Source organism: Oncorhynchus tshawytscha, linkage group LG06, assembly GCF_018296145.1.
Source record: "Oncorhynchus tshawytscha isolate Ot180627B linkage group LG06, Otsh_v2.0, whole genome shotgun sequence".
In the NCBI taxonomy this organism is placed as follows: domain Eukaryota; kingdom Metazoa; phylum Chordata; class Actinopteri; order Salmoniformes; family Salmonidae; genus Oncorhynchus; species Oncorhynchus tshawytscha.
This window is the reverse complement of record NC_056434.1, coordinates 32764508-32789281: the sequence shown is the minus strand read 5'-3', so window position 1 is coordinate 32789281 and position 24774 is coordinate 32764508. Positions and strand designations below refer to the sequence as shown.

The 24774-nt window shown below is 43.8% G+C and overlaps 1 protein-coding gene across 1 annotated transcript in view; it reads right to left on the bottom strand.

The window, feature by feature from the left end:
- Positions 1–16415: 16415 nt before the first annotated feature.
- LOC112252442 (semaphorin-3ab) overlaps positions 16416–24774 on the bottom strand; it is a 32266-nt gene continuing 23907 nt past the window's right edge. Inside the window, exons 6-18 of the mRNA XM_024423663.2 lie at positions 24458–24548; positions 23320–23439; positions 22789–22931; positions 22029–22143; positions 21781–21850; positions 21449–21593; positions 21086–21305; positions 20901–20992; positions 20704–20745; positions 19812–19969; positions 18744–18811; positions 18490–18635; positions 16416–18228 (exon numbers count right to left, since the gene is read on the bottom strand). Of these exons, the coding sequence (XP_024279431.1) occupies positions 17683–18228; positions 18490–18635; positions 18744–18811; positions 19812–19969; positions 20704–20745; positions 20901–20992; positions 21086–21305; positions 21449–21593; positions 21781–21850; positions 22029–22143; positions 22789–22931; positions 23320–23439; positions 24458–24548 (1956 nt within the window). The 3' untranslated portion in view covers positions 16416–17682. The remainder of the gene's footprint in view (positions 18229–18489; positions 18636–18743; positions 18812–19811; positions 19970–20703; positions 20746–20900; positions 20993–21085; positions 21306–21448; positions 21594–21780; positions 21851–22028; positions 22144–22788; positions 22932–23319; positions 23440–24457; positions 24549–24774) is intronic.

Genomic DNA, 24774 nt, shown 5'->3' with positions numbered 1-24774 from the left:
TATGGTTTGATATGGGTGTTTGTTGGGTGTGTCCTTGCCACCACCAAGAGAAACACCCATCTGTCAGAACCTTGCCCACAGCTGTTTCCCCCCACTCATTCACAACAAACCAAGGTTGAGTTCAATAACTACAGGCAGATGGTGTCCAGAGGCCAGAGGAAGCTTTAAATAGGTCAGTAGCCTGCAGAGTAATATGATAAGAATGCAATTGCTAAATTTATGTAGATATTCTAAACTAAGTGTTTTTCTAACTTTCAAATGTAGTAACAGGTAGAATAAAGAGCCCATAATATAATACCATAGAAGCAATGTTCTGCTAATATAAAAATGTGCTTTTTCCTTTGCTTTTTCATTGTCATTCCCAGCCGATACAGATACAGATACTGTGCCTGTTGACCTTTGTGACCGACCGTCTAGATTTGGTCTTAAGTAGCAAAATTTCAAATGTTTCTTTTTACATTGGATAAAAAGTCGAGACAAGGAGCTAGAAAATGGTATATCATAAACGGCAGTTGAGGAACAGTGGAAAATAATTCTGCTTTGAAAGTTCATAAACTTGTAACCTCACTCTTTAGAAAATGGCCTTGAATATTTTGGTACACCTACTGGAGAGCTCTTCTTTGTCTACACCCATTCAGCATCGTTCACACCCTCTTAAGCCTTAGCCTCACCCATCCCTTTAAGGATTCACATGTGAGACCATGTGGTGAACACACACTATATCAAGTAAAATCTAAGTTTATTTGTCACATGCTTAGGATACAAAAGGTGTAAACGGTACACTGAAATGGTTACTTGTATAGTAGCAAAATCAAAAACAGAAAGTGTCCAGATATTTCATAAATATTTTACAGTTATTAGATGACGCTTACACTTGTCTAAATTGATGGGTCATGTGAAGGAAATGCTATAACCAACCTCCCAACCACATCTTTCTAAGTGGATGGGTCACTATTGTCTAGATATGTACACATTTTCATGAAATACAATAGATGACTGTAATCCCCCCCCCAGACACACCTGACTAACTTGATGGGTCATGTAATAATCTGGCCGAAGTGGAGTCTTTTGTTTAGCTAGCTAGCTAAACCGGAATGATCTCAACTCATACTACTACCAATACAAACATTGTCATAGTTGTAGTATGAATCTGCAGGTAAGTAAACCTAACAAACTAGGGTCAATGTTAGCTAGCTAACATTAGGCTATAATTGGCCATGCAAATGGATTTCTGAATCTAATAATATTACTACACAGATTGTACACGTAACGTTAGCTAGTGAGCCAGCAAGCTAATGTTTGCTAGCTAACTAACATTATAACTTGTAACTTGCAATAAAAACGACTGATCTATATGACAGACCAATCTAAACTCCTCTCCCGGCATGTCCAGCCCATCCATTATCTCAGCCAATCCTGGCTAGCGGGAGGGTTCCTGTCTTTTTCCGTGGCTAAACCAACTAGGCTCGTAATTTAACAATTATATTCGTATTCACGGATGGAATACAACAATGTTCGATAAGGCATTTCTGCCAAAAAATGCATTTTGAAAAAACATACAGTGGGGAGAACAAGTATTTGATACACTGCCGATTTTGCAGGTTTTCCTACTTACAAAGCATGTAATTCTTACAAAGGTCTGTCATTTTTATCATAAGTACACATCAACTGTGAGAGACGGAATCTAAAACAAAAATCCAGAATATCACATTGTATGATTTTTCATCAAAGCAACTCAAAACTGCCCCCCAGCCATAAGAAGTTTTTAAGGTGTATAGCTCCCTAAATCCCACCCCCTTTCCCCTCTTTTTTACCCCTTTCCCCCCATTCTCCTCTCTTCCCCCACTACATTTTCAGACATCAGATACAACTTCTCAGCAGCTAACCTGGTCAGACATTAGATAAAGCTATGGAAGCTATGTAGCCAGCATGTTTGCTCAGAGCCTGTCCTGTGCCCGTGCTCCCTGGACAGACAGTTTCCCTGTGTACGGTGCCAGTAATTGGAAAGCCAGGCCCAGTCACAGATAGTTCAGTGGAAGGCTGGGCTAGAATGATCTGTGGATGGGACTGTCAAACCTGTATTATCATCCATCATACTGACCACTCTGACATATATAGATCTGTATGTGTGTGTGTGCGTTTGTGTGTATGTGTGAGACACGTGGAAGTGCCCATCCAGCCTCCTGTGTATTGTCATTCATCATGCTAGGCCTGGTGGCGTGTTTTATGGGTGTAAAGATGGTGTGCAGGAGAACGGAAAGGAGAAGTGGATTGAAAAACAATTTGAAAAGCTCTATGACACAGTTGACTTAATGTCTGTGGAGACCACGTCTCTCTCTCTCTCTCTTTCAGACTTCTGAAATTTGCTTTGGTTGAATTTGTTTATAGAGTGGTCCTGTTCTGGTTTGATTTGTGGTGCTATTATACTGACAAATTACGCTCATAAGGGTTGGCATGGCACCGGCCAATGGCTGTCATTACAACAAGCTTCAACACCCCACTCATTTATACGAGTTTATGACAAATGACAAGGCATTGTCGTGCAGTGCAGAGTATTTAGCTATCCTCTGGGTTACACAGAGAGAACGTATTATCTCTATTAAACTCTAACGGAACAGAAGAATGTGAAATTGGATCTGAAAGAGAGAAAGAGCTGTATATGAGGGATGTTGTGAATCACTAAGACCTCTGTGGAGAGCTGTGTGTAGGGTTTGTGTGTGAGTGTGTGTGTTTGTGCGTGTGCGTGTGTGTGTGTGCTAGAATAGTGGTGTATTTAAACCGAATCAGAGAGCTGCCACCCTGCTCCAGGACAGGACCACCATGAACAGAGCTACAGGGGAAACAAGGGAAATGTCCTGCCACTTTCTATCAGCCTCCATGTAGCCACAGTTCCTCTGAAGTGGCATAGAGGCAATAAGACTATCCCCAAACCACAGGCACACAGTCTGCTATGGACAAGCTCACGCAAGCATACACACACACGTACATTCTAACGCAAGCACACACATACTCAAAGACACACACACACACACACAGTATCCCCTTCAGCAGTGATTTGTGAGTAATTGCATCCAGGCGGCTCCTGGTTGTGTCTCTGCTACAAATCACAGACATGCTCCCCATCAACGCCTTTTGATCATGTCAACTGGTTCCTGTGTGGAGGAGCAGGAGTTGGGTTAGGGTCCTGTATAACTCCGTTTAGTCGTCAGCTCCAGAGAATCCTCAGGCTTAGATAAAACTGTGGTCCACCAGGACAAGTGCTTAACCTGTATGAGGTGTTGAAAGAATAGGAGAGGAAAGTGAGAGGGTGTCAGAGAGGTGGGAAGCATTACTTCAGTTTAAGCCATGCTGATGTCTGAATCACTCCCAGAAGTTGAGTGTCTGATAGTATGTGTTAGGGTCTGGAAATGTTGACCCCGTCCTTTAGAGATAACAGTTAATAATCTACTGTATGTGACACCCTGTAAGACTGTTTAACAATACCATGTAGACTGGATTGTGGTGCTGTGTGTGTTTTTATTTTATTTAACCTTTATTTAACTTGGCAAGTCAGTGAAGAACAAATTCTTATTTAGTGACTGCCTACACCGTCCAAACTCAGACGATGCTGGGCCAATTGTGCGTCGCCCTATGGGACTCCAAATCATGGCTGGTTGTGATACAGTCTGGATTCAAACCAGGTTGTCTGTAGTGACTCCTCTATCTGAGATGCAGTGCCTTAGACCACTGCACCACTTAGGAGTGTGTGTGTGTGTGTGTGTGTGTGTGTGTGTGTGTGTGTGTGTGTGTGTGTGTGTGTGTGTGTGTGTGTGTGTGTGTGTGTGTGTGTGTGTGTGTGTGTGTGTGTGTGTGTGTGTGTGTGTTCGCTGACGCTTCTCATTACCTTGTAAAAGCCTGTGTTCAGTTTACATTTCCTTTAACTCTAATTGATAACCTTTGACCTTTTGACTCACTGCAGCGTGACTGACCTGAGTCACCTCTAAACAGAACCACAGACACCACAAGACACTGGACAGAGATGAATCACACATTGATAACCTTTACACCTCGTGACCTTGCGACTGCAGTATAAGGTTATGTATGCACAAAGCATAGTTCTGAGTTATTGGGAATCAACGTTTTCACATCCCACATCTCAGAACTGTTTTGTAGTGAATTATTATTTCATAACCCATTAAGGTCCTCACCTTAAAGTACCTTAAGTGCAGGGTATCAAAATCCGGAGACATTTGTAAATCATATATTTTTAAGGGGGTGCAATCGCAGATAGAACCTTATAGTTCTGAAAGGTCATTTTGCTCTGCCCTTCCTATAGGCAGGAACTCCAACAGGAAGTACCCGTGCTAAGGGCTATTCAAAGCTGGTCTGACCAATCGGAATCCACGATTCAAGATTGTTTTCATCATGCGGACTGGGATATGTTCCAGGTAGTCTCTGAGAATAACATTGACGTATACACGGACACGGTGACTGAGTTCATCAGGAAGTGTATAGGGGATGTTGTTTCCACTGGGACTATTAAAACCTATCCAAACCAGAAATCGTTGATAGATGGCAGCATTCGCGCAAAACTGAATGGGCAAACCACCGCATTTAACCATGGCAAGGTGACTGGAAATATGGTTGAATACAAACAGTGTAGTTATTCCCTCCGTAAGGTAATCAAACAGGCAAAACGTCAGTATAGAGACAAAGTGGAGACACAATTCAACGGCTCAGACGTACCTGTACATAGACCTGGAACACTAGTCACTTTAATAATGTTTATTAACTGCTTTACTCATCTCGTATGTATTTACTGTATTCTATTTTACTCTATTTTAGTTAATGCCACTCCAACATTGCTCGTCCTAATATTTATATATTTCTTAATTACATTATTTTACTTTTAGATATGTGTGTATTGCTGTGAATTGTTAGATATTACTGCACTTCTGGAGATAGCATTTCACTACTCCCACAATAATAATAACATTTGATTTGATTTGAAGAACTTAAGTTATGGCCATTCTTTTTAAAAAGTGGAAAAAATGTCAAAAGAGGACCAGAACCTCTTATATGAATAATCAAGGACTTGGGACTATGAGGTTCTTGAGAGGATTAGAATTTTTCAAGTTCATATCTCAGAACTCTTTTGTGATGTCTTCCTCTTTCATGACCCAGTAAATATATGAATGTACATACACTGATGTTTTGTTGACAACCCAGCATTGTGTGATTGGATTGCAGTTATAATCTTATAGCATCATGTTGAAAGTGTTTTCGCAGATAGAACTTTGAATTATTATTATTTGCATTGTAGATTGAGCAACTCTATGTGAATAACTTATTTTTGACCAAAATGTCAGATAGAACCTTATAGTCCAAATGTCTTGAGCTGCTGGATCTGCTGCAGTTAACGTATTCTACAGGTAATTACTCCTGTATGGACTAACGGGTGCCAGCATCTGTGAGACCTCTAAAATAAGCGGGCCATTTATGCCCACTCGTCTTCATTAGGATTGTTGTTATTTCAAATCAAGTTTTCAGCTAGGTTGAAGACAGACACCATTGTCTGACCAGTTTACAGTAGGGTCTAGCATATCTTTGACTTTGGGACTGTTCAATCGTTTTTTTTTCTTGTGTTTTCTTTATGTCTGTAAAACTCCAGTCATTGTTTTTCTCTGTGTTTGTCTGGCGACTAGGGCTCTGATCAGTAATTAGTCGACAGACCGATGCAGAAAACCACTCCAACAATTATATCAAACATCCAATCTGGCTGTGTGAGTAGAGCTCTGAAAAATCATCTGGTGTTCACTCACAATTATAGTAAATGTGCTGTTTATGCCAAGTGGAAAACTATTTGTCAAAATGGAACACATGTTTTTGGGGGACATGCATACATTGTACGTTTTTATGTCAGTTTGAGGTTCTGTTCTATATTTGACATACTGTATGTATTTGTGCTTTGCCTCGAAATCAGCAGGTAGCCACAATAGAATGTTGTTTCTCTGTCTAGCATAACAACATTTTGCAGACAGAATGACTATGCAAGTTAAAAACAAGATGGAGCTCCGTCTCCCTGTGTATTTTCTGCTGTTACTCAAACTGCAGTGTTCTGTGTACTGTTTTTTTAATCGCTATTTCATTCTAATTCCATTTTAGCACCAGCTTTTAGTTAGCACACCTGTCTCCTGTCTCTTTCCTGCTCTTCCCCGTCTGGTTGGTAGCAGAGCCCAGTAAACTGTTTCTGTAGCAGAGCCCAGTAAACTGTTCCAGTAGCAGAACCCAGTAAACTGTTCCAGTAGCAGAGCCCAGTAAACTGTTCCAGTAGCAGAACCCAGTAAACTGTTCCAGTAGCAGAACCCAGTAAACTGTTCCAGTAGCAGAGCCCAGTAAACTGTTCCAGTAGCAGAGCCCAGTAAACTGTTCCAGTAGCAGAGCCCAGTAAACTGTTTCAGTAGCAGAGCCCAGTAAACTGTTTCAGTAGCAGAGCCTGTCACGCCCTGGTCTTAGTATTTTGTGTTTTCTTTATTTATTTGGTCAGGCCAGGGTGTGACATGGGTTTATTTTGTGTTGTGTTTATGTATGGGGGTTTTTCATAGGTTTTGGGATTGTGGCTTAGTGGGGTTTTCTAGCAAAGTCTATGGTTGCCTGAGGCGGTTCTCAATCAGAGGCAGGTGATTCTCGTTGTCTCTGATTGGGAACCATATTTAGGCAGCCATATTCTTTGAGTGTTTCGTGGGTGATTGTTCCTGTCTCAGTGTTTTGTATTCACCAGATAGGCTGTATAGGTTTTCACGTTCCGTTTGTTGTTTTGTATTGTTCGTATTCATCTTCATTAAAGATGTATATTATCAACCACGCTGCATTTTGGTCCGACTCTCCTTCGACGGAAGAAAACCGTAACAGAATCACCCACCACACCAGGACCAAGCGGCGTAGTGACAGGCAGCGGCAGCAGGAGCTACGAAGTTTGGAATATACGACTTGGGAGGAAATAGACAGGTGGGCGGTCGACCCAGAGAGAGTGCCGGAGCCCGCCTGGGATTCGCTGGAGCAGTGCGAAGAGGGCTATAGGAGAATGGAGTCGAAGAGACAAGCACGGCGGTGCAGAAGGAAGCCCGAGAGTCAGCCCCAAAAATGTATTGGGGGGGGGGGGGCTCAGGGAGAGTGTGGCAGAGTCAGGATTCAAACCTGAGCCAACTCCCCTGTTTATCGTGAGGAGCAGCGATCACAGGACTTCTGGACGTGGGAGGAAATATTGGACGGAAAAGGACCCTGGACACAGCCTGTAGAATATCGACGCCCCAAAGAAGAACTGGAGGCGGCGAAGCGGAAAGGCGCTGGTATGAGGAGGCAGCACGGCGACGTGGATGGAAGCCCGAGATTCAGCCCCAAAAATGTATTGGGGGGGGGGGGGCTCAGGGAGAGTGTGGCAGAGTCAGGGTTCAGACCTGAGCCAACTCCCCCTGTTTATCGTGAGGAGCCAAGGAGGAGACCAGAACCAGAGCCGGTGTTGGAGGTGAGTGAAGCAGAGACTGTGAAGGAGTTAATGGGGAAAGTGGAGGAGAGAGTTATGAGGGAGTTGCTAGGTTGGTGCTTTTATTACGATATTCGCCCGACGGAGCGTGTCGGGGATTTGATGGCACCTGGGTCAGCGCTCCATACTCATCCTGAGGTGCGTGTTAGTCGGCTGGTGAAAATTGTGCCAGCCTCACGCACCAGGCCTCCTGTGCACCTCACTAGCCTTGCACGTCCTGTGCCAGTCCTGCGCTCAGGCTCTCCAGTATGCCTTCACGTTCCGGTCCATCCTGTACCACCTTCACACACCAGTCCTCCGGTGTCAGCTCCCGCACCAGGCTTCCTGTGCGTGTTCTCAGCCCAGTACCACCAGTGCCAGCACCACGCACCAGGCCTTCAGTGCGCCTTGCCTGTTCAGCGCTGCCAGAGCCTTCCTCCTCTCCAGCGCTGCCGGAGTCTCTCGCCTGTCTAGCGCTATCAGAGCCTTCCTCCTCTACAGCGCTGCCGGAGTCTCCCGCCTGTTTAGCACTGCCAGAGCCTTCCTCCTCTCCAGCGCTGCCGGAGTCTCCTGCCTGTTCAGCGCAGCCAGAGCTGCCAGTCTGCATGGAGCAACCAGAGCTGCCAGTCTGCATGGAGCAGCCAGAGCTGCCAGTCTGCATGGAGCAGCCGGAGCTGCCAGTCTGCATGGAGCATCCGGAGCTGCCAGTCTGCATGGAGCAGCCAGAGCTGCCAGTCTGCATGGAGCAGCCAGAGCTGCCAGTCTGCATGGAGCAGCCAGAGCTGCCAGTCTGCATGGAGCTGCCAGAGCTGCCAGTCTGCATGGAGCTGCCAGAGCTGTCAGTCTGCATGGAGCAGCCAGAGCAGCTAGAGCCGTCAGTCAGCCAGGATCCGCCAGTCAGCCATGATTTTCCAGATCTGCCAGTCAGCCATGATCTTCCAGATCCGCCAATCAGCCAGGATCCGCCAGTCAGCCAGGATCTTCCAGATCCGCCAGTCAGCCATGATCTTCCAGAACCACCAGTCAGCCAGGATCTGCCAGAACCACCAGCTAGCCAGGATCTGCCAGAGCCAACTACCTGCCTGGGCTTCCTCTCAGTACTGGGCTTCCTCTCGGTACTAGGCATCCTCTCAGTACTGGGCTTCCTCTCAGTACTGAGCTACCCCTCAGTGCCGAGCTACCCCTCAGTGCCGAGCTACCCCTCAGTCCCGAGCTACCCCTCAGTCCCGAGATACCCCTCAGTCCCGAGCTTCCCCTCAGTCCCGAACTTCTACCTCAGTCCCGAGCTGCCCCTCAGTCCAGTGGGGTCCTTGGTGAGGGTTATTAGGCCAAGGTCGGCGGCGAGGGTCGCCAATCAAAGGACGCGTTACAGGGGGACTAAGACTTGGTTGGAGTGGGGTCCACGTCCCGAGCCGGAGCCGCCACCGTGGACAGACGCCCTCCCGGACCCTCCCCTAAGGGTTTAAGTGTGCGGCCGGGAGTCCGCACTTGGGGGGGGGTTCTGTCACGCCCTGGTCTTAGTATTTTGTGTTTTCTTTCTTTATTTGGTCAGGCCAGGGTGTGACATGGGTTTATTTTGTGTTGTGTTTATGTATGGGGGTTTTTCATAGGTTTTGGGATTGTGGCTTAGTGGGGTGTTCTAGCAAAGTCCATGGTTGCCTGAGGCGGTTCTCAATCAGAGGCAGGTGATTCTCGTTGTCTCTGATTGGGAACCATATTTAGGCAGCCATATTCTTTGAGTGTTTCGTGGGTGATTGTTCCTGTCTCAGTGTTTTGTATTCACCAGATAGGCTGTATAGGTTTTCACGTTCCGTTTGTTGTTTTGTATTGTTCGTATTCATCTTCATTAAAGATGTATATTATCAACCACGCTGCATTTTGGTCCGACTCTCCTTCGACGGAAGAAAACCGTAACAGAGCCCAGTAAACTGTTTCAGTAGCAGAGCCCAGTAAACTGTTTCAGTAGCAGAGCCCAGTAAACTGTTTCAGTAGCAGAGTCCAGTAAACTGTTTCAGTAGCAGAGCCCAGTAAACTGTTCCAGTAGCAGCAGCCAAACAGAATACCAAAAAATAGAGCAGATGACTTGGGGAAGCCAGCCAGATGCTACTTTACACGGTGCTAGGGTCCTAGTGTATAAGTCCGATGATATCACCTTCTCTGAGAGTAAAAACAAGACCACATAAAAAAATACTACTGTTTCTATAGAATTCTGTAGTATACTGTAGAATACTATACTACACACTGTAGTATCCCTCACTACCGTGTATTACTTTCTATAGAATGTTGCAGTATACTGTAGAATACAGTATACAGTAAGTACTACAGTATTATAAACAAAAAAAACACTTTACTAAATACCACAGATATGTCAGCAAAAACACTACATTGTTTATCTATAGTAAATACTGAAGTATTTAAAATGTGTATGTACCCTGCACATTCCCCCATATCCCAATTTGTGCCACATGTGAGCAACCTACATGCCATGTGAGAACCTACATGCCATGTGAGAAACCTACATGCCATGTGAGAAACCTACCTGCCAAGTATTCACCATATATTGTGCTCTCTAATGTTTTAGAAAAAAACAGAAGCTCTGAGCTCTCCATTCAGAACCCATTCCTACCTACCTATCTACCTATTTACAGGTTATGGAACATGTTCCCTTTTAGTATTCTTTTCAGTAGGTTTCCTCAAGGAGAAAGACCTCCACGTTTATGTCAAAGATAATAAAACAACAAAACTTTAGTAATTACTACAGTAATGTCCCTAAAACACTGTAGTAAATACTATGGTATACTACAGTCCACAAAAAAACTACAGTAAATACTACAGTATACCGTACTGCAGTCTGCAAAAACACTACAGTAAATACTATAGTATTATACAGTTTGCAAAAACACAACAGTGATTATACAGTGCTACTCTTTTTTTTACTAAAGCATGTATACTATAGTAAACTGTACATTCTACAGTATACTACAGTGAATTCTACAGTAAAGTCCAAATAATATTATTCCTACCATAGTGTACACTTTGTCGGAGGCTGTCTGTCTACCTCCTCTCTTCTCGCTTTCACTTCTATCGCTCTCCTCTTATTTCTTCCTACAATCACCCCCCCTCTCTCTCTCACCCCCCCTCTCTCTCTCACACACACACACCCCTCTCTCTTAATCTTTGTGTGCTCATAGAAAAGGTCAGACAAATGAAAGTGAGATAGAATAGACAATTTGAAAGTGTGAAATTGGGTAAAGGAGACCAAACCTCATCCGTCATTCTGGCACTCTGTCCAGCCCTAGTGGTTTACTGCCAATGTTATTGCATACTTATACACTGTCACTGCTACTGCCAAGGCTAAAACACAACATCACTGCTACTGCCAAGGCTAAAACACAACATCATTGCTACTGCCAAGGCTAAAACACAACACCACTGCTACTGCCAAAGCTAAAACACAACATCACTGCTACTGCCAAGGCTAAAACACAACATCACTGCTACTACCAAGGCTAAAACACAACATTACTGCTACTGCCAAGGCTAAAACACAACATCACTGCTACTACCAAGGCTAAAACACAACATTACTGCTACTGCCAAGGCTAAAACACAACATTACTGCAAACTGCCAAGGCTAAAACACAACATTACTGCTACTGCCAAGGCTAAAACACAACATTACTGCCCCTGCCAAGGCTAAAACACAACATCACTGCTACTGCCAAAGCTAAAACACAACATCACTGCTACTGCCAAGGCTAAAACACAACATCACTGCTACTGCCAAGGCTAAAACACAACATCATTGCTACTGCCAAGGCTAAAACACAACATCACTGCTACTGCCAAAGTTAAAACACAACATCACTGCTACTGCCAAGGCTAAAACACAACATCACTGCTACTGCCAAGGCTAAAACACAACATCACTGCTACTGCCAAGGCTAAAACACAACATCACTGCTACTACCAAGGCTAAAACACAACATTACTGCTACTGCCAAGGCTAAAACACAACATTACTGCTACTACCAAGGCTAAAACACAACATTACTGCTACTGCCAAGGCTAAAACACAGCTGGCATCTGCATTTGTAGTGGTCCACCTAAGGGTTTAGGTAGTCTGGGTCAATAGGTAGTCGGTGATCAGGTCAACCACCACTGTGCGCGTCCACGCAGTCGTGGGTGAACAGGGAGTACAGGAGGAGACTAAGCACACACCCCTGAGGGGCTCCCGTGTTGAGGGTCAGCATGGTGGATGTGTTGTTGTCTACCCTCACCCTCAGAGATTGCGTCATCTGTGGGGGCGGTATGCAAATTGGAGTGGGTCCTGGGTGTCTGGGAGGATGGTGTTAATGTGTGCAATGACCAGCCTTTCATGGCTACTGATGTGAGTGCTACGGTAAGATAGTCATTTAGACAGGTTGCCTTGGCATTCTTGGGCACAGGGACTATGGTGGTTTTCAATGACAGCTAACAGAAGTTGAGTGATGCAACAGGACAAAAATCCAAAAACAAAGAAGTAAATCAACAACAGAAAATACGCCTTCTGGAGTGGCCCAGTCGGAGTCCTGACCTCAACCCGATTTAAAATGCTGTGGCATGACCTCGAGAGCGGTTCACACCAGACATCCTAAGAATATTGTTGAACTGAAACAGTTTTGATAAGATGAATGGTCCAAAATTCCAAAATTCCTGACCGTTGTGCAGGTCTGATCCGCAACTACAGAAAACATTTGGTTGAGTTTATTGCTGCCAAAGGAGGGTCAACCAGTTATTAAATGCAAGGGTTCACATACTTTTTCCACCCTACACTGTGAATGTGTACATGGTATGTTCAATAAAGACATGAAAACGTGTAATTGTTTGTGTGTTATTAGTTTAGGCAGACTGTGTTTGTCTATTGTTGTGACCTAGATGAAGATCAGATCAAGTTTGATCTAATGTGTTTGTGTGTGTGTGTGATTCATGCCCTCCAGTAGAACCCTAATTCCCCTGAGTGAGAAATAACCCAGTGTCTTCCCACGGTAGCATGTGATAAACGACTGTATCTCTGTACCATTTCGCCTCCGCCACTCAGTCGCTGTAAAGGAGAGGAAGGAGAGAGAGGAGGAGGACTGTATTGGATAGGTCATAGTGACATGAGTATTTTAAATTTCTATTATTTTTGTTATATTTGGACGTTGGGAATTGATTTAGTGATTTCTTACTAAAGTGACTTTCTTAAGGAGAGGTATGTTTCATTGTGAAATGGGAAGTGTATCTCTCTCATTCTGTCCCTCTTGTAAGGTCCTTTGGATATAGCAGTGCTTTGTGAGAGTTGTGGTGGACCCTGGTGGTGAGGGACATGAGGATAGTTGTAACTGATCCATGATGACAAATGTCTGCTCTGCCAGAGGGGGGCAGTCACGTACCACAAAACAGACAGTGATGTTTCAAAGCAAAGGCATGTCAGCTATGTCAAACCGTAATATCATTAACCTGCAGAGATTTCATTTTGTTAAAACATTTTTATCATAGGACTCGATGATGAATCATCGAGCATGAATTATAATTTCAGTGCCTGTAATTTATAATACTTATTAAATGCTGGTGGTAATTGGGCTGTGTGCTGTTAGCTAGGTCTATATCTTTCGTGTATGGAATATCATTGTGTGTTTTTTACAATTTTAAATACTGCAATTGTATTACAACTATTGGCTCATGCTAACAAAAGAGAAAATCTGTAACAACACCCTCAACAACCAAATCTCTTTGAAATAGATGAATATGCCCAAGCCCACCGTGGATGATAGTTCCTAAAGGGGACATCTGCAGTTCAAACAACAACGAAGTGGTAATCCCACCACAGTTTTAATAGAAATCTGAGGGCTGCGGGTGGAGACATTCACATTCATAGACAGCTATGGATGCAAGAACTAAACAAGCGTGAGGGTTCCTAGTGGTTAGAGCGTTGGACTAGTAACCGGAAGGTTGCAAGTTCAAACCCCCGAGCTGACAAGGTACAAATCTGTCGTTCTGCCCCTGAACAGGCAGTTAACCCACTGTTCCTAGGCTGTCATTGAAAATAAGAATTTATTCTTAACTGACTTGCCTAGTTAAATAAAGGTAAAATAAAAAAAGTAATGTTATAACTTTAACCATGGCCGATATTCAATCGCGGAATTGGAAAATGCGCTATTTAAAGGTAATTTCCTATTGAGCTGACATTTACAACATTTACGGTGAATGTTGTCACCGCGAACACAGGAACCTTGACTTTAAAATGTGTATTGTGGACAAAGCCAATCAGATTGAATCCCAGTCCAAGTTTTGAGGCTATACAGTATTTGTTCACAATTACATGATTTACAAACAATTGAGTAAAACAAGTTTATTTTGAGTTATGATGTGGTACAACAGTTGAACTAAGCTCATTAGGCATTTAGAAGTTATATTATTCTAGAATCAATGGGTATATACTGTATCATTAATTTAAAGTGCAACAATTTATGTACCAATTGCAGAGTGCCCATGACTTAGTAGCATTGTGGTAGAGTAACAGTCTGAGATATAACAAATAGCAAGACAGGGTCAGTAAAACCAGGCTTTAGGAATTTATTTTTATTAGAACAGTAGACTACATCATCATCATCATCATCATCATCATGCCAAACACAGTCAATACAGCAGCATCAGTTTACTCCCTCATTTACACTCAGCAGTCCTGCTAGTGGTTGAAGTTGGCTGGAGATGACCGGTACAGAGAACCAGCACCTTTTATACTGAAGAATACCGGTTCTAAAATAGGAACTCTGGTATGGTAAAACTAAAGTCTGAGTACTTCAGTTATGTACTACTTAAGTGTTCTTCAAAGTATGTCAGTACTTCCAGTAATCGATTTTGTGCCTTATATTTCCTACTGAAAATAGAGTATTTACACCTCAGTAACAGGTTAACATGTACTGCCTCTAAGCTAAGAGCATACCATCAGAAACAACATGAAACATTACACAGTTATATAAACAAAGGTACACTAGAATGGCATTCACATGCAATTAGCAGAGTGTCATACTGTTGGACCATAGGATTTACTCTTCAATGTGTATGTTATGTTCACAACTACATTCCAGGTTCACTGTGTCTGTCTCTGTTGAGATATTCCAAAATGAAACACATCCTGAAGTACATAGAAAACATATCTAAAGTACATACTGTAGTGATTCTGCTGAAAATACATAGACGAACAGATACACTATGCTCCTGGAAAAGAACACAATACCTGTATTTTGCTGGAAGAGTATGGTACGCTATGTAGTACATTTGCAGTCTGACATGGTCATATACGGTACATTAGTGGTATGCTAACTATTGTAATAGAAGCCTGCATGTCCCAAGAAACACCAGTGGTCTTTTTTTAATGAATGGAAAGTATTTGCTCTGTTAGTTGGTCCTGTTTGCCAGCATGTACATGTTACATTGCATTCGGAAAGTATTCAGATCCCTTGACTTTTTCAACATTTTGTTACGTAACAGCCTTATTCTAAAATGTATTAATTCGTTTTTTTCCCCTCATCAATCTGCACACAGTACCCCATAATGACAAAGCTACAACAAGGCAGTCAAAGGAATTCTCTGTAGAGCTCCAAGACATGATTGTGTCGAGGCACAGATCTCGGGATGGGTACCAAAATATGTCTGCAGCATTGAAGGTCCCTAAAAACACAGTGGTCTCCATCAATCTTAAATGGAAGAAGTTTGGAACCAGCAAGACTACCTAGAGCTGGCCGTCCGGCCAAACTGAGCAATCGGGAGAGAAGAGCCTTGATCAGGGAGGTGACCATGAACACGATGGTCACTCTGACAGAGTTCCAGAGTTCCTCTGTAGAGATGGGAGAACCTTTCAGAAGGACAACCATCTCTGCAGCACTCCACCAATCAGGCCTTTATGGTAGAGTGGACAGATGGATGCCACTCCTCAGTAAAAGGCATATGACAGCCCGCTTCGAGCTTGTCAAAAGGAACCTAAAGAATCTCTGACCATGAGAAACAAGATTCTCTGGTCTGAAAAAAACAAGATTGAACTATTTGGCCTAAATGCCAAGCGTCACATCTGGAGGAAACCTGGCACCATCATCCCAATGGTGAAGCATGGTGGTGGCAGCATCATGTGGAATGTGTGGGATGTTTGTCAACTGCAGGGACTGGGAGACTAGTCAGGATCGAGGAAAAGATGAACGGAGCAAAGTACAGATAGATCCTTAGTGAAAACCTGCTCCAGAGCGCTCAGACTGGGGCGAAGGTTCACATTCCAACAAGACAATGACCCTAAGCACACAGCCAAGACAACGTAGGAGTGGCTTTCGGACAAGTCTCTGAATGTCCTTGAGTGGCCCAGACAGAGCCCGGACTAACATCTCTGGAGAGACCTGAATATAGCTGTGCAGCGACGCTCCCCATCCAACCTGATAGAGCTTGAGAGGATCTGCAGAGAAGAATGGGAGAAACTCCCCAAATACAGGTATGCCAAGCTTGTAGCAGCATACCCAAGAAGACTCAAGGCTGTAATCGCTGTCAAAGGTGCTTCAACAAAGTACTGCGTAATACCAGTACTTGTTATATTTCAGTTTTTGCTATGTGATTATGGGGTATTGTGTGTAGATTGATGAGGAAAAAACACAATTGAAACAATTTTAGAATATGGCTGTAAAGTAACAGAATGTGGAAGAAGTCAAGGGGTCTGAATACTTTCCGAATGCACCCTACATGTAGGTGTTATCATAAAGTAACAAAAACAGGGTTATAATGATAGAAAACAATACAAATAGATGTTACAAAATGTTTTCTGAAATAGATCAACTTATATCAAATATTTTTTTCACAATGTACATATATATATATATAAATATGTGTGCATTGGAAAACAAGTTTTGTATGCAAATTGAGTAATTTATTCATTTGAACAACATGTGACAGAGTCGATGCAGAGACGTCAAAGTTTTCGTGTTCTATTCTATCCGAATCGAGGACGTTCAGTGTTACAGCGTGATTGAAATTCAAAGGCAATGTTCCCACGTTGGCGGAGACTGCATTCACGGTAAACGCTGCATATGTCATCTCAATCAGGAATGACCTTACATTTCTATCACGCAAACTTTAACGCTTCAGCGACACAGATTGAATAGTTACGCTGGGATGCAGTGGTTTGACTGAAACATAAACTGAAGAAAATATTTCATATGAAGTCAACTTCAACTGTGTAACATATTTTATACAGGGCTCTGAACAAATCAAAAAGATAAACATGAAAACAAAACATGAAAACATTTGTGTCTTGGAAGGGAGAGATTATATATACACTGAACACAATCACTTTCATAATCTGCTAAATTCAATTGTTTATGGTGAAACAGCATCATGTAACAAGAAACCCGCAAACCATTCCCTTTAGTACAAGAATGTATCAAAGCATATTTACATGTCTGATTTAAGTTAGAATAACATCTTTAGTTATAAATCCATGGCTACTGAATTTTCAGTAGCCATGAATTGATTTTCTTGCAGTGCTCGGGCATCCTCCTCTCTCCTCAGAACTCTTCATTTCTCATAGAATCTTCTCAACATCAAACCGTTGTGCTTTACATGACCTGTATATTATAATTGTCCTTGTGATATACACATAAGGTACATCCCTGCTCAATCATGTATGTCAAACACTGTCATCCCTTGTTATAAGATAGTGGCTGTTAATAGAAGATACCCACTAAATCTGGGTGGACAACAACGATGAGCTATACAAAGCCGTGCTACTGCGGAGACAGAGCCATGTTTTCATTAGGTTATTCAATAGTAGAGAGAGCATGTAATTACATGAAGTCCAGTCCTCATGTTGACACTGTCCCTCCATGGTGCTGGGGCCACAGAGGCCAGCTGAGATAATAGAATATAATAGTACTGTATCATCCTGTGTCTCTGTGCCGGGCCACTGTAAACATGGGTGCCCACGCAGCCTACACATCGACCAGGGCGGGATATTGCCTTTGTTTCCAGTTGAGATTCTCTGTACAAAGTCAGTGTGGAATGAGTCTTTATCTCTGTATGGGGCAGAGGAGGCAGGGGAGGAGGTTCGGAGGGTGTTCGTGAACGAGGAAAGGGTATGTGGGTTGGGGGTTGGAGGGTCATGGGATTCAGTGGGTGAGAGATCAGACGCTGCGGGGGGCTCTCTCCAGTTCGTGGGTCCGGCGGTTGCGGCCCTTCTGCCTCTCCTGCAGGTGTTTCCATTTGGCCGCCAGGCCGTGGGCGTGCACGTGGGTGTGAGCGTGTACGAGGCCCTGCTGCTGGTGTAGCTGGTGTAACTGGACCTGTTGGGATAGGTTTGCTTTCTGCCTCCTCTGCTTCCTCTCCCTCTTCCACACCTGCTCACAGAACTCATCCACGCTATTCAGGGTTGGGTGGTTCACTAACGACAGGAAGTCACGGTACCAAAGCTTCTGATTGGGCGATTCCCGGGCTGTGGACGTGTCCCGGGCGGTGGTGTGTGTGGTAGCGGTGTGTGCGGCGTCTTCGTCATCACGATGAATGAGATCGTCGAGACGTTCAGTGTCGATGACCTCCAGGGTGACCTTTAGGAGCGTCTGCATGAAGCCGTGTTCTACTGCCTGGCACACATACACCCCAGAATCCTTCTTGTCCAACGTGCGGATCAGCAAGCCCTGCTCCGTACATACAAAACGATCCTCTGTTTTGATCTGCACAGAAAGGAATAATACAATGATTACTTCACTCGACTTGATTTTACTTTACATACTAAGATAAACAGTATTACATTTGACATCCATTATTTTGAGTATTGTTTTACATAGTCACAGTACAGGATATAGTATCTATAGTAATACAGAAATCGGTATGATATGCTGGAATCAGTATTTCATTAATTTATGGACATCATGATTGAAATGCTATCTGGAGTTCTACAGTATGTCTAAGATTTGTGAAAGCAGGTTTCATACATCTCGTCTTCGGTCGTCGTTGGCTTGTTGGTACTGCCAGTAGGTGAGTGCTCTCTGGGACTTGGCGCTACACTCTAGGAACGTACTGCTGTTTTCCACTCCATACACTGTCTTATCCAACACCGTGGGCTGCCCATTCAGGTTATCTACAGACACACACACACAAATAATAGTGTGAACACTACATGAACTCAGCACCATTATAATGTGAATAGAGGAATACTGCATGATGAGGTTTGTTTGTAAATACATACCTTGATGCTGCAGATCTGAACACTGGGTTAAAGGGTCTCCGTTCCTGATGTCCTGTCTCCTTGTCCTCCTGCAAAAACACATGTCAACAGTGAGTTGGTGAATGTGCATGTGTGTGGTTCTGGATGTGCTGTGCTGGTGGTTGTGAGCCAGGCTGATAAACTAACACCAGTGAGCTTCATACCACTGTAGACCACAGGCGTAGTTATAATTACAGGGTAGCTGAGACTGAGGAATTCAGACCTAATTAATCAATCACTCACTCTAACTGCTACACAGCTTGAATCACACAGTCACACTCAGTCAAAGATACAGAGGGGTTGGATTCCAAACACACACACACACACACACACGTATTGTAAATAATGACGGAACAAACAACGGAATATCCAGAGTGAAAAACAAAACAGATATTTATTAATTGAGAAATAACTAGTCTCTTCTCTCACATATAATCTCTTCCCTACAGGGCAGTTTTCTCAGAGAGTCTAAAAGATGTAGAAATATGAGACCTTCAGGCTAAATCTCAAATCAATAACCCAGTGGAGACTTTATGAGTGGGTGGAAGGCTACAGTGCAGAACTCACACACACACACACACACACACACACACACACACACACACACACACACACACACACACACACACACACACACACACACACACACACACACACACTCCTCCTATACACAGCTAGAATTGTTAACACTTTATTTCACTCTGCGTTCACCCAAACTTTCTGCCTGCAGGTACGACTGACACTGGTTCTCATTGCCAGTAAACACAGTTCAGGTTATTCTTCTGTGTCTCAGTGAGAAATGTGACCTGGCTACCTTCAGGGCTTTCTGGCTCCAACACAAGGCCTGCTCTATTCATCATCAGACCCACCTCTACAGAAACACAGCTAGCTGACATACTGTATATCCTTAATCTGTGGATATGAATAATCCCTCCGATCTGATTTTCTCTTCTTCATAGTGTACCCACTATGTGCAGTCTTTGAATGACAATAACAGTGCTTGAAAGTTAACTATGCAATGAGTGTGTGTGTGTGTGCGTGTGAGCTTACCTCTTGGCCATGGGAAAGTATCGTGAGCACTCGGTCCCATCCCAGGCACAGTAAGGGTCTCTAGCTAGACAGCACTCAGCACAGGCCTTCCCGTACACCTCACAGCGATGCAAAGGCATCTGGGATACACCCAGCTCTGAGCCGAGGTACAACTGTTGCTGTGGAAACAGAGAGAAAATATTCAAAATACCTGATCAAATTGATGCATTATTTATGTATTACGCATAACGGTTTCGACATTTTCTCAGAGCCACGTAGTGTTTTTACAGTAACAGAAAGGCCACATCATATTATTATTGGTGTTCGGCAACTTCTATAGCACAGCAGTACAGTTTCTTCCTTCCTACGTATTAGAAACCAGTTCATTGACATCCTAACAATGGACTTCTGTCTTAGTCAGCATCATGTTAACATCTTATAATGAGTGTCTCTTTTCTCCCTATAAAGCCCCCATGTGTCACCCATGACCTTGACAGGACACATCAAGTCTATATTAGACATACAATGCAATTCTATGAATAGCATAGCTTTCAGTCAGTTAAATTCTTCTTCTATGATAGTGTCCCTCTCCTCTGCAGCTCACTGTGTGAGTTGGCGTGTTGAACACTAGTTGGCGTTGATGAAAGCTGACTACCAGTGAGAAACACTACTCCTTCATTACACATGAATGTAGCTAACTCTGTATATCAGAAAGATGATGTATCCCTATTTAGAGGCTGGATCTGTACACCTGTCATTTACGAAGCAATAACATTTGATTTGTAGCTTCACTAAGGCCATGGTTCTGTAACGTAGGACTGCCTCGTTTGTTTTCCCGTATAAATGTTTATTGTGACATCCATTCCTTGTCTGTCCTGCTCATGTCATGAAGGATATGATCAGTGTTAGTTACCTGCTTTGTAGAGAGTTTCATCACTGTAATAGCAGCTTGTTCCTGGGAGAAAATACATGAACAATTGTACAAACACATAAGCCAATTGTGATACGTTTTGGGTTATCATCGTACCTTAGCTGTATGCATAATAAGTATGTACTAATGTGGTGTACATGTCCTTTTATCTGTATACTATATCAGTGGGTGTAAGCTACCCTGAACACAGTCATCTCCTCCAGTAGAATCTCCTCCAGGTCATGCCAGGACCCTCTGGGGATGGACACCACCTTCAGCACTGTCCCCATATCTACAACACACACAACATACACACATTACATTACTCAGTGTGTGTTTGTGTGTGAGTGCGCACAATTGTGTGTATGTGTGTGTGTGTGTGTACCTGTGCCTATGAACATGACGTCGTACTGTCCGTCCTCAGCCTCCACTCTGTCCACCACTATCTGTGTGAACTGGTAGTCTGTGTCCGTCTTGACTATGATTGGTCGGTTGTTGATGGGGTAGACGGGGTTAAACATCGCCGGGTGACCTCTGGCAAATGTTATGACATCATCAGGCAAGTCCTTTGTCGAATCAAATCCACCAAACGTCTTGCTGGGGCACTGTGGATTCAAATACACAGATTACAATGTGAATCCTTACTTTCATGTCCCATTTCATCTACTAATTTACAATACTGTATATGGTAACACTTCTAAAAGTGCTGTAAATGCTCCCCCACCCAAAGACCCCGTCATGCCCTTACCGTTCCGGGCCGTGGGTATGGTACCCGTCCCTGGAAGGGAACCCACTGGTAGTTAGGGCCGTCTCTGTGGGCATAGGGACCTAGAAACACCCTTCTGATGTCTGCCATGCTGTACAGACACACTGCTGAACCCTTGAAGATGTTGCTGAGGTAGAGAGAGAGAGAAAGAGAGAGAAAGAGAGAGAAAGAGAGAGAAAGAGAGAAAGAGAGAAAGAGAAAGAGAGAAAGAGAGAAAGAGAGAGGTTAGATACACACGTCTCCAGCAAAAATCTTTAACAGGATCCATACACCTCCAATGGGAGTTTAAACAGGTGACTGGCAGGTGTACGTACCTGGATGTAGTGAACACTGCATAGATAAGGGGATTTTTGGGATCCTTAGAGCTCATCAGAAACACATCCTCTGAGAACAAAACAACCTTGAAGTGTTAGCCTCGAGAACAAATCACAATACAGTAGCAGAAATATACTGTAGATGATTTTGTTTCCCCATAACATATCCACACACACTACAGCCCCTCTTCAGGCACACACACCTGACATAGAATACAACACATGCACAGTGGTAGTTAAACACTCACGCAGTTCGTCAAAGTGAGTGTCTATGCCGTTGAGTCCAGGTACAGAACAGACCAGTCTGGCCTTCAGGAACGTGGTCCACTTGTTCACTAGACTCCTGTGGCCTCCAAAGTCATTCTGATAGAGGGAAACATGCCAGAGTCCAGAATGAACCTCTCAAACATTTACTACATCCCGCCTACAAAACAACACTACAATGCTGCATTTTAGAACTATGATTGACACCGAACAGACAACAGAATCTTACAGATTCTTATATTACTTTATCAAAACAGTCTGCGTTTGCGTGTTTGTTTTTCTGCACACGTCGACACAATACAGGCTCCCGGTGTGAGAAAATAAACACATCCACACCCATATCCACAGTGATTTATTACGCTCTATTAACACTGACACGGTGTATAATGAATGGATTGTGTTGAGTGGAGAAGAGCAGATTCCTCACATACTGAGAGATCAGGCTGGGAGGTTGTGCACGCTACTCTGTGGCTGAGGAGACACTAGTCTGTGCCAATACTAGCCATTATCCGAACAGTACCACCATTGTTACATAGTCTCTCTGTCGTGTCTCTGGCTCCAGTGTCATGTAGAGGAGAGACACACCAAACACAACACACCTCGCAGCTAAATATAACCGGAGAGGAGAGAGATACCTGGTTATGAAAGCATCCATTGTGGAAAACACGCCGTCACTCATTTCCTCTGTTAGAGATAGAGGAAGCTGTTTTAGTCTGAGGTGTCTGAGTGTGTTTGTGTGTGTACCTTGCAGAGCTGTCCGATGCGTGCTTGAGTAGCCTTCCCTGCGTGTTCCCCATCCATAGCGTTCTCTCTGAAGAACAGGTAGATCTTGTCATCCTCTTGGTTGTCACTCTCTGGGATCAGATGGACATTCACAAACCTGGGGTCTACACAAAAAATAAAATAATTGAACAAATAATGAAATAGGGAATCCATGACTTCTTCCCCAGTAAAAACCTTAACATACTGTGTCTGCTACCACACCCTCTCTTCAGTCATGTCAATAACACAGAGGATTTAACACTCACTCTCCACTGTCTTCTCTGTTATCTTACTCTGAGAACAACTTTCTGTCTCAGCTTCTGTCTGTTTGTCTTTTTAGTTTCTGTCTTTGAGACACTTTCTGTCTCAAATTAAGATGGTTTTAATCCGGCTCGTCTGCATGCCAACAGACTTTTAGCCAGCTGAGCAATCAAGCAAGGTTACTCATCATGCAAGCATAGTTCAATGAACTGAGAACATCAGAACTGAGAATGTTCTTTATCGCCATCTCACCGTTCAGCCAGCGAGAGTCGTGTTGCTCTGTTCTGATTGGGTGATGCTGTCCCAGCGTACGGAAAATGGCAAAGTCTCTCCCCATGAAGTCAGCTGACGTCCCAGAATATAGTTCACCATCTGAAGGACAGAGGAGGAGGACATTATCAGGTGTGTGTGTGTGTGTCTCATGGCCTTTCATGTACAGGTGTCAAGTGTCTGTATTAGTCTAGTAGGTACATTATGGTGCCTGCAGCCTTAACAATACAGGTAGAATGTGTTGTCACAAGGAACACCTTCATCTACCAGACAACGAACAGAACAAGGAAGAGACTCAGAGGACCAGGTAGCTGGCTGCATGAAAGCAGGGAGGGGAGAGAGAGAGAGGAGGGGAGACACGAGAAAGAGGAGCGAGTGAGAGAAGGAGAGAGAGAAGGAGGGAGACAGGGGTGAGGAGAATGAGGAGAGAGAGAGGAGGAGGGAGACAGGGGTGAGGAGAATGAGGAGAGAGAGAGGAGGAGGGAGAGGGGTGAGAGGAGAAAGGAGAGAGGGAAAAGGAAGGGTGAGAGGAGAAAGAGGAGAGAGCGACAGAGGGGCCATGGGCTGGAAAATGACCATCTTTTGGTTGGGGTGATGTGATGTCATATAGTGGTTCTGGTGATGAACATGTTGAAGAAATGAAGCTGACACACACAGGTTTGCACACACACATCTACCACTCTTACAGGCTTGGAAATTAGAGTGTGTCCACTGTAGAGCACTACAAATGATGAACACTTAACTGCAAGTCTGCCCAATCCTCTTCCCGGAGAGCTACTGTCCTGTAGGTTTTCAGTCCAACCCTAATTTAGCATATCTGATTCAGCTAGTTAAGGTCTTGTTGAGCAGCTAATTAGTAGAATCAGGTGTGTTAAATTATGGTTGGACTGAAAACCCACAGGACAGTAGATCTCCAGGAAGAGGGTTGGGCAGCCCTGCTATACTGCATATAACCAGCCCTGTCATTTATCCACTTCCTCTTAACTGTAAATATGCATAATGAATGAGTGGCGATGAGAGAAGAGGTTTAACTTCCTCTTTATGTGTGTGAAAAGTTCTGGGGTAAATTAGTGCCTTGATAAAGAAAGTTGAGTGTGTGAGTTTGTTTTGGGTCACTCACCAATGAGCATGGATGCTGTGAGCAGCTTGGGGTCATAAGGGCTCTTCCCTCGGCCGTTCTCTATCTGGGGCTCCAGCCTGAACACACTGTCCTGTTTACATAAGAAATAGGTCAAAATAAAGAGCATTTAGAACTCAGATTTTACCGCAAAGTCCGATTGACATCAATGCATGATGTTGGCGTCTTGGAAAAAAACATTGTATCTCCATTTTTGCAGATGTTGATATTTTACATTCTCATAGAGCCGGGCTCTCCAACTCTGTTCCTGGGGAGCTACCATCCTGTAGGTTTTCACTCCAACCCTAATCTAGCACACC